This window comes from Phyllopteryx taeniolatus, chromosome 7, assembly GCF_024500385.1.
Source record: "Phyllopteryx taeniolatus isolate TA_2022b chromosome 7, UOR_Ptae_1.2, whole genome shotgun sequence".
Classification (NCBI taxonomy): domain Eukaryota; kingdom Metazoa; phylum Chordata; class Actinopteri; order Syngnathiformes; family Syngnathidae; genus Phyllopteryx; species Phyllopteryx taeniolatus.
In genome coordinates, this window is record NC_084508.1 from 4,535,871 (window position 1) to 4,545,673 (window position 9,803).

At 41.9% G+C, this 9,803-nt stretch overlaps 1 protein-coding gene across 1 annotated transcript; it reads right to left on the reverse strand.

Moving 5' to 3' along the window:
• Positions 1–3,443: 3,443 nt before the first annotated feature.
• Positions 3,444–9,192, reverse strand: LOC133481227 (prohibitin-2-like). The gene is made up of 10 exons (XM_061780337.1): positions 9,053–9,192; positions 7,780–7,915; positions 7,593–7,677; positions 7,332–7,411; positions 5,464–5,648; positions 5,179–5,308; positions 4,779–4,882; positions 4,492–4,569; positions 4,318–4,397; positions 3,444–3,706 (listed from the first exon to the last, which is right to left on the reverse strand). The coding sequence occupies exons 1-10, from the start codon at positions 9,071–9,073 to the stop codon at positions 3,682–3,684; spliced, it is 924 nt and encodes a 307-aa protein (XP_061636321.1). The 5' UTR covers positions 9,074–9,192; the 3' UTR covers positions 3,444–3,681.
• Positions 9,193–9,803: the final 611 nt, after the last annotated feature.

A 9,803-nucleotide genomic window follows, 5' to 3' on the forward strand; every position in this document is an offset into this window, starting at 1 on the left:
ACCAGCTGATATTCATTTGCACTGACATGCCGCTGGATTGCTGTTTGATTATTGATCGATTTTAGGTGTTGTCTTGGCTTTCCGTGCCTTTTTGCACCTCCCTTTCGTCATGTGTTCAATACTTTTTCCCGTGTCATTTCACATTTTTACACAACTTAATTTCTGAGTATGTAGGGATTACTTGGGTTGTTCCCCAACAGCTGGTGAAATTTTCAGGCCAATAGCGCCTTTGGAAATATATTTAGTGAGAAAATGGTGACGTGTTAAATACTTATTTCAGCTGCTGTATATATCTATATCTATAAAAGCAGTCAAACGTTTGACACGGTTTCTCATTCACTAGCATAAAAATTGTGTTCACACTGTTGATTGGTAGTGTGTATACACACAGAGTCGTGCCTTGATTTAAGAGTTCAGTTTTGTGACCAAGCCCTCTACTCAATTTACTCACTTTATATGAAATCAATGTCCTCCATTGAAATGAATTAAAATGCCATTAATCTGTGCCAGGATCCGAAAACACCGCATTTTATTGGTCATAATTTTAACAAAGAAAACATGTCATTGTAAAATATAAATACAAAATTTGTGAGAATAGAAAACAAAAACTGGTTTTTAAGTATAATTTAGCTTAAAGTCCTACACACACACACACACACAATTTAGTACATTGGTCTGAAAGAGGGCGTGGCTTAGCGTGACGTCACCAGCCAGCATCAGGCTCTTCCATGCTCCTTGAGAGTGTTTTCATTTTGTGTTTGACCGACTGTCCTGTTCCATAAACGGCTGAAAGCGCGTCAGCGAAGGTCTCCTTGCCCGCGTGCCCACCGGGCATGACAGTCTCTTTTTTTATTTCCACTTCACTCAAGGCATCTGCAGCTGGCAGTCAAGTCAAATTTTGGCTTGGAACACAAAGCGACGACAAAAATAAATCGATCAAGCGAAGGCACATAACTGGAAAAACCTGTAAGTTGGGGCATTGGTATCGCTGCGTGAAAACAAACTGGCCATAGGATGTTCGGAACGATGACTTCGTCCGAGTGGTGGCATCCCAGCAGCAGAGAAGTGCTGCCATTTTACTTGTCGACTGAATTAAAAGTGGTGGTGAATGGACGGGAAAACGTCACGTGGGGTTTAGTGGGCTCAATATCCACAGAGTGAGAGAGAGAGAGTGTGTGTGAGAGAGAGAGAGAGAGAGAGAGAGAGAGAGAGAGAGAGAGAGAGAGAGAGAGAGAGAGAGAGAGAGACAGCTTGTGTGTGTGCGCGCGCACGATCTGTGCCATTTTTTCCTGAGCTGTAAAATGAAAAATGGAAAACTGGAGCAAAATGAAAAGGGGGGGGGGGGGGGTTGAGGAAAAAAGTACTGCAGAGAGACGAGCCATAAAGTCCGGAGCGGATCTTCGATGTCAACTGGACCTGGACTCGCCACCAACCACGAACCCAAACACCGGGAAGTTCAAAGTGACAGCATTTTGGGTTTGGACCAGGTTGTGCCGGGATACGATTATCAGGACTGAAAGAAACCGCTGGTTCAGGGGAAGTACTTTGGAGAGGGTCTATTTGGAAGATTTTAGTCCTGGGAAGTAGACGTGTTAAGAACTTTTCGGAAGAACACTGTGTTGTCTTCATTCAGCTCGAGGATCATTTATCACGACCTTCTTTTGGTACTTCTGAGGGGTCCAGGTAGCTTAGGGTAGAACTGAAAATTTGGGATTGCCAGTTCCAGGAACTGCAAGTTCCAAGAACTTCAAAATTCCTGGAACTTTAGCGTCTTCAAGTAGTCCAATGAACGTCTAAAAGGAAGCGGAACAATTGCGAGGCTGAGCAGACTGTGACCTCCTCGGAGATGAACGGGTTCTACTCGCGTTCAGACACGTTTCGCCAAATTCCAGCGGGGCCCGCCGCTGACGTGCCGCAGCTCGCGGCGGCACTTTGAGGCGCGGCGCTGACTACCGGTCGCGCTTGAAGAACCGGGTCCATATCCGCCCGGCCGTTCGTCAGTTGTGCCGACAGAAGCAAAGTTGATGAGAGTAACAGTGGCGCTTTTTTGATATACTCAATTGTGGCACATGAACGTAACTGACATGACACCTTCCGACCTCACGGGGGCGCCAAAACCACGCTTCGGCAGGTCTCCTGTTCCTAAATATTTGACCTCCTTTGTAAATGTGCGTGAACTCGTTTTTATGAAACCTTTAAAATGTTGCTTTTATTTCAAAACAAAATGCATGAAACTTTTGATAATACCTTTTTAATTTACTTAATGTCATCTTTTCATTATTTTATGAAGCCTGTTAATGAAGCCTATGTTATATTTTAAATGTATGAAGCCGTTTAACAAAATGTATACATTTTAAAGCCTGTAAATGTTTATTTTTAAAAAAAAAGTTTTTTACGTTTTTTTTATTTATTTAAAAACAAAATGCATGAAGCCTTTTTTAAAAATATATTTTTACTTGCTTATTAATTTGATCTTTACTTCATGATGTATGTGTATTAAGCCTTTTTGCATTTAATTTTTTTAAATGTATAAAGCCTTTTTGAATTATTTTGTTTACTCTAACATTTTTCTATCATTTTTTAAATATCTATACAAATAATATTGTTGGATTTTTTTTCATGATGCCTGTGAATGAAACCTTATTTTTGTAAGTAATTGCATTTTATATTATTTTACTTATTCAATTAAGCTTGTGAATGAAGCCTTTGTTTTAAAAAATATTTTTATAAAGCCTGTGACTGAAGCTTTTGTTTATTTTAAGTCTTTTTATGACGCCCGTGACTGAAGCTTTTGTTTATTTTAAAGTCTTTTTTATGACGCCCGTGACTGAAGCTTTTGTTTATTTTAAAAGTCTTTTTATGACGCCCGTGACTGAAGCTTTTGTGTATTTTAAGTCTTTTTATGACGCGTGTGACTGAAGCTTTTAAGTGACACGCACGCAAAGCAGCGCATTAATCCAGCGATTCCCAACCAGAGCGCCGTGAGAGCTCATATGAAGTGCCGCGGGAAAGGATCCAATTACACTTACTTTGTCCGAAAATGATTATTAATTACAAATATATCTATGCCGGCGAATTATAGTGACAGGCTAAATGATGAAAGGTTCTTCCATTCGACGCCAGAGTAAATTGAGATGAAATCATCATCATTTCAGCATTGTTACTTTAGGAGACGCTTTTGCTTTGTGGGGTGGTGTTAGATTTTTTTTAAAAAGTAAAAACAAAGGTCGGAAACCTTTGCATTAATCAACGAGAGGTTCAGACAATCAATAACGGCCACCGCTTCGGTCAAAACGAAAATCGTGAACGCTAATTACTTCAAAGTCGCACGCGCGGGCCCTGGTGACATCATCGCCTGTGCGTTGCCACGGGAACAGGCAGCTGACATTTCAATCCTCAAGATTGAATCAAGTTGCAACGTCAGGATCGTCGCTGTACATGACTACTTTTGAACATGGTAACTTTATTAACGCATACATTAACACACGTTTCTGAGTGATTCGGGTTATGACGTTCAACAAGATCACTCCTTTCATCGACAAATCTCAATAATAATAATAAAAAAAAAAAAAAACCTACAAAAAACAAAAATTACTTCTTTTCATCTTTTTGCGTTTGTTGTCCACCGGCCCGCCTCACGGATGGCGAGCTCCTGTTGTGATGAAGACAAGGGGCTCTTCATCACTTCTTCTGGCCAGACGCCAAACTGAAAGACAAATAGTATCGAGCATCTGAATCGGTTAAGAAACGCGCAAAGTTCTCAGAAGCGCGTGAAAAAGTGCCGAGAATAATACGTGAAAACTTTTGGTGCAGAATGCGCTTCGGGATTTACACAATAAAATAAATAATAATGAGCACTACTGGAACCAACTGAGTTTGCATGATGAGTTCCTACATTCTGACAGTCCCTGAAGGGAGCGTGATTGGCGGAGAACGAGGACGTGAGTAGAATTCAGTTAGCTGTAGGTTATAACGGGCAGGAGCTACAATACTTCATATTTAATGTAGCTAATTCAACATTTTGCTGGTCAGCGGTAGACGAGAATACAGCGGAAAGGAACTACATTGTGTGGCGTTCATAACGTTTTGGAGGATTTCATATTTGTACCTGCTGTGTAGGGTTGCAGGGTTGTGAAAAGTGCAAGTTGCGGGGCAGATGTGTTTACAAAAAATAAATTAATTTAAAAAAGACCCACACAGGACTCTAAGCTACCATTTTGAATAGCTTCAACGTTCGTATTCCGTAGCATTATATGTATGATTTATGAGCATTAGTCCCCCCCCCCGCCCCCCCAATCGACTTTGTTGTGCACTCACTCGTCAAACAAGGCCTGGTTCTGCAGGTTGAGGATCAAACTGTCAGCATTTAGATACACTTTGTTCTGAGACGTCGACACCTGCAGCACGACAACACGACATCATCATCATCATCATTGGAATCAGTCGTGACGATCGCAGGTTGAAATCTTGGATGAAAAGCGAGCGACTGACCGTCTTGGCGATGGTCTGAGCGGCTCGGATGCGTCTCAGCTTCAGGTAGCCTGGGTTTTTGGTGACCGCTTGTCCCAGCTGACGCACAAGCACACACACGAATGAATATGTGTGCGGCACACAGACACTTCTATTTTAAAGAGTCAATTTGTCATCACATGAAGCCCTTGCATCCACGCATATCGTCATGGCAACGGGGCGGCTTCGCCTGAATTGTTGCGATTGCGGCGTGGCTGTGATTTGATGTGCGTTTTTTTGCTTCTCTGTCTGTGTGATGCTGCTTTTACCATCTTGGCGGCCTCGGCTTCTCCTTCGGCCTGGATGATCTTCTGCCTTTGGTCTTGTTTGGCTTTCTCCACGTAGAACTGAGCCCTCTGCGCCTCTTGTTGAGCTGCGCATGCACGCACACACAAACACACGTGGGAGCCTAGTGAGACTTTGTAGTAATTTCGGGAAAATGGTACAACACGATTAAGATAATTACGACGACAATTCATTACTTGAAGTTGTAGATCATATCATGTACTGTAGATAAACGATTACTTATTCAGTTATATGTAAACGGGCTTCCACTTGTATCATGCTTTTCTACCTTCAAGGTACTCGAAGCGCTTTTGAGCCATCTCCTCATTCTTGTTTTTTTTTTGACTTTTCTCAAGTCAAGTGTGACGGCGTGGCGATCCCTACCGACTTGCTTGGCCTCAACGGCGGCAGTGTACTGGCTGCTGAAGCTCAGCTCCGTGATGGACACGTCATCCAAGATGATGTTGAAGTCTTTGGCGCGCTCGAAAAGCTCCCTCCGCACCAACAGCGATACCTGCAGGACAACGAGGTTACTGTTCGGACTGATGGACGCTTGCATTATACAGTAATCCCTCGCTATATTGCGGATTCAGTGCATTCTTTTTGTCAATTGGCGCAGTAGAAATCAAATTAGACAGCTGGGCCGCGGCGGCGAGAAGACGAGCGCACCTGTGCTCGTTGCGTGATGAGCTGCGAGGCGTTGAACTTGGCCACCACAGACTTGAGGACTTCGTTGACGATGGAGGGCAGCACGCGCTCGTCGTAGTCCTTGCCCAAACGCTGATACATGATGGGAAGATTGGACGCCATCGGACGAGACAGCACCCTCACCGCGATGTTCACCATCTGCAGGTCTAAAAATGACAATCGTCATCATAATAAGCAGTAGCAGTCTCAATCACCGCTGAGGACGTTTCGATTCGTCAACTGGAATCTGGAATTTATTGCCACCGACGTTTATATTCAAGTGCGTCGGTCAACAGGTAGGCATGGACGAGGGACTCCCCCAGCTGAGTTTTGCAAAGGACTGTAATGATGAACAGATCCCTGTAGATGGCGGCGTTGGATCGCTTTGAAATTTAGATTGGCAAGATAAAAATTAGGCGGTGAATCTCGGGTTAAGATGTCAATTATGAGGGAGAGAACTGTCAACACATCGGTCAAGTTTAGAAACCTGACACTCCAACAAAGTATGTTTATATATATATATATATATATATATATATATATATATATATATATATTAGAAACACAGCACATGTTGCGGCAGGTCGTGGAAAGTGTTTTTTGCGATCATGCGAAAAGCCGAGGCAGTTCTTGAAGTGAATGACAAGCGGCACGTAAACGAGCCACGTCACCGACATTCAACTCGGGCCATGCGGTGCTCGAGCCACGCAGTCGGTCTTTGCGCGGTTCATACGTGTACGTCTGCAAATAAATGATGATTTAGCCATCACCAGCACTTTCCCAGCCTCGCTCTTGTTGTTTTACAGTTTGAGGTGTCACAAAAGCAAAAAAAGGTTAGCGTCAAAGTCGCTGTTCTGCTTGACATGTTTCTTGTCACAAAAAGATCATTTTCTCCACTTCTGGTAAGAAACTGACAGGTTCCACTGCTGATTACTAAAGAACAGAAAAAGCTACAACAAAAAACGTTTTGTGGAGAAAGAAGAAAGTCCTGTCTTTGTTTTGGTAGGCTCAGTCCTTACCGTGAGTATGAAAAGTGTTCAGACCCCCTTAAATTTTTAACTCTTTGTTATATTGCAGCCTTTTGCTGAAATGATTTAAGTTCTTTCCCCCCCACCCTCATTAATGTACACAGAGCACCCCATATTGACAGGAAAAAACGAAATTGGAAGGTTTTTCTTTTTGACAATTCAATAATAAGATTTGTTCTCATATCAATTCGTCATAACATTTAGGCCTGGCTTACAAGAAAGTTATTTGTTGGCTATATCCTATATTGTGTTGGTCATACTGTAGATTCATTTATTTCTTGTTTACTGAATAATGCTGAATATAAACTCCCGCCCCCCCCAAAAAAAAAAATCGCATGCTAAATCGCAATCACAATATTTGTTTAAAAAAATAAATAAATAAATAAATAAATTAAAACCCCTCACAATTAAGAGTGCTTTCCCAAAACGTTCAGCCCTACTCCTAATTGATGACTAGGTAGTTTTAATTGGGCCCACATCGTTAAAGCGTGGCGGCTTAGTTCCCAGTGACGACGATTGGCTAAGCGTGGCTAAAGGTTTAGCCACATAAACACACGTCATGTTGTGGCTAACCACACACGGCTAGGAGATTTTTATGCTGTTTAGAGGTTTCATGACCCAGTGCCAACCCTGTCTCGTGTCAAAATTGCTGTGTGTCTGGAGTGCCTCCCAACCTGGGAGTGCGAGACTAAACAACCAAGTCAAACTTTTGTTATCAGACTATTTATGAAAATGCGCCTTCTGCACTTCCGCCCAACGCTAATAATTAGCATAATAACCACACCTACACTGAGTGTGTAAATGTGTGTGTGCGCGCGTTACCTTTGCTACCGGTCAGTGAGGAGATCTTTCTGGGCTTGGCTCTGATGTCATAGATGATGGGGTACTGGAACCATGGGATCCTAACGCACACGCACACATGAACACAAAAACTCAGAGTGTATCGCGCGCACACACACACACACACACACACAGACACACAAACTAACGCGCACACAAACGGCCTCAGATACGCTGCGGTCGCAGCTCTGTGGGCGTCACCCAGTTCAGATGCAGACTTGGCATTTAATCAGCAGGCGTCACCTGAAATGAAGGCCCTCGGCCAGCACCGTGTCCATTTGCATCCCCCCGATCCTGTTGAACACCACTGCTCGGTGACCGCCCTCCACTACACACACAAATGCACAATTGACTCGTCAAACTCAACCACAGCTCAAATACTTAATTTAATTACTTGATGGTTCATTAGTAAATACATGTAAATACGTACCTGTGTACGTGGCTTCTTTGACGCCATACGCCAAGGCGCCGGCGCCGAGCAAGAGTTTGATTCCAAGTCCGGCGCCTCTGCCGCCCGACGAGCCCGCCATGCGACCCATCAGGTCCCGGAGGTTCTGGACCAACCTCTGCAATAGCACAGCAACCCCAGCAATCAGTACAACATGAAACAGATACATCTTTATTACTTTCCCTTCCAAAATATTAGGTAAATAGAAAAATATCAGATGGAAAGTAAAGAATAACTTGAAAAAAATAAATTGGAAAACATTGGAAAATAATATTTTAAAACGAAAAATGTTCTTTTAAAAATACAGAACTAATAGACAAAAAATATTCAGACAAATCGTTTTTTAAAAAAACAAAAATACTGACAGTTGTAAAATACCAAAGCATTAGGGAAAAAAATGATGCAAAATACAAAAATAGAGGCAAAATGTCAAGAACATAAGTACAACGGAATTTAACACTAAAAATACATATTAGTCAAACACAATAACAGAACATAATAGACGAAAAATACACTAACAGAAGAATACAAAAATAGTGGAAGAAAATAAAAATTACGAGAAAACTAATGATAGGGTATATTTAGCATTTAAACCTGCTATACTTGAAGTCGAATGCCTGCATATTTGCACATTATACTTATTTTTTCTTTATCTTTCATTATTTACAATTGCTCCTTTTCCATTTTATATTCTTTGCATAGGTGGCGGGAGACGAGCAAAGTAAGGTGCTACCATTATGTTTTTACTGTGCATATGACAATAAACACCATGAATCTTAATGTAGCCAATTCTAAACGACTTTAGGAGAGTCTGTTATTCGCGAATGCTTGCTGATAAAATAAATATCCCAAATGTTGTGATAGACAATGAAGCGCGCACATTTTTGACCTCAGTTCATATGTAAGCCAAGATAACATGAAGCACATCTCAAACGAGTTAAGACACAGCTAAATGTCGCTTTTTACAGTCTGCCTTTTCTCTTTAGACTGAGTGGTAAAGGTATAAATTGATGATGTAATTGTGAACAACATGACCTTGATTAGAAGCCCGAAGAAAGTTTAGCATTGCGCTGGTTAGCATTGAAGTAAGCTAGCACGCTAGTCGCTCCCTGACTGTTTCAGTGGAGCTTTTCGCTTAACGGCACGCTTGTTACATTCACGCGAGACGTCCTCCGATAACGACAACATCAAATGTTTAACAAAACCGCAACATTTCACGTTAGCACGCAAAGGTTTAAACGTGGAAATGTCTTACATTGGGCTCCTTGCTCGCCATGCCGCTTCGCGTCACACGACAGCAAAAAAAATTCGAAGGTCGACAGCGGAGACTTTACGGCAGTGTCGCAAAGGCTGCCGGGAAATGAAGTTCTACGCCGTCTGGCGTCATTTTCTCTGTAACCTTCCTGTTATGTTGAGGGTCAAATTGACCCTTTTTAAAGTATAAAGTACTATTATTCTCCATTCTAAAAATACGATACAATAATAATAATTATGAATCCCAGAAATAAAATAAATGACTTGGATGAATGTCTGGACCTCCTTATCCCATGCTGGGTCATGACATTTAATGTAAATAAATTAAACAAAACAAACATAATACGTTTACAATAATAAGAGGAAAGGGCCACCGTATTTACAAAAAAATCAGACCCTCACCGCTAGATGGCGATAGCAAACAATTCACATGAGTTTCAGTGCAGTGGAAGGACAGTATCAGTTGGTGGCGCTAATGCAACATTAAGCTGGTTTGCCAAGCGCCAAACCAGGCACCAAAGAAGAAGAACAAGGACGAACAAAACATTAGGTACAGTCCTGCTTTGCAAAACAAATGTTCATACTTTGTTTTTATACGGCACAATACTGTCAAGTGCAATTTCTATTAAGAACAAAACTTGTGGGTGTAGTTTGTACGAGGCTGGAACCAATTCATTGCTTTTGCATTAATTTCGATGGGGAAAGATGATTTGAGAGACGACCATGGTCACAGAATGCTTTCAACTTGTATC

Excerpts from the sequence above, each read along its gene's own strand:
- LOC133481227 (XM_061780337.1), bottom strand. The coding sequence starts at position 9,073 with ATGGCGAGCAAGGAGCCCAAT. Across the intron at positions 7,412-7,592 it reads GCCGAGGGCCTTCATTTCAG|GATCCCATGGTTCCAGTACC; the intron begins GTGACGCCTGCT and ends CGTGTGCGTTAG. Across the intron at positions 4,398-4,491 it reads CTCAGACCATCGCCAAGACG|GTGTCGACGTCTCAGAACAA; the intron begins GTCAGTCGCTCG and ends GTCGTGCTGCAG.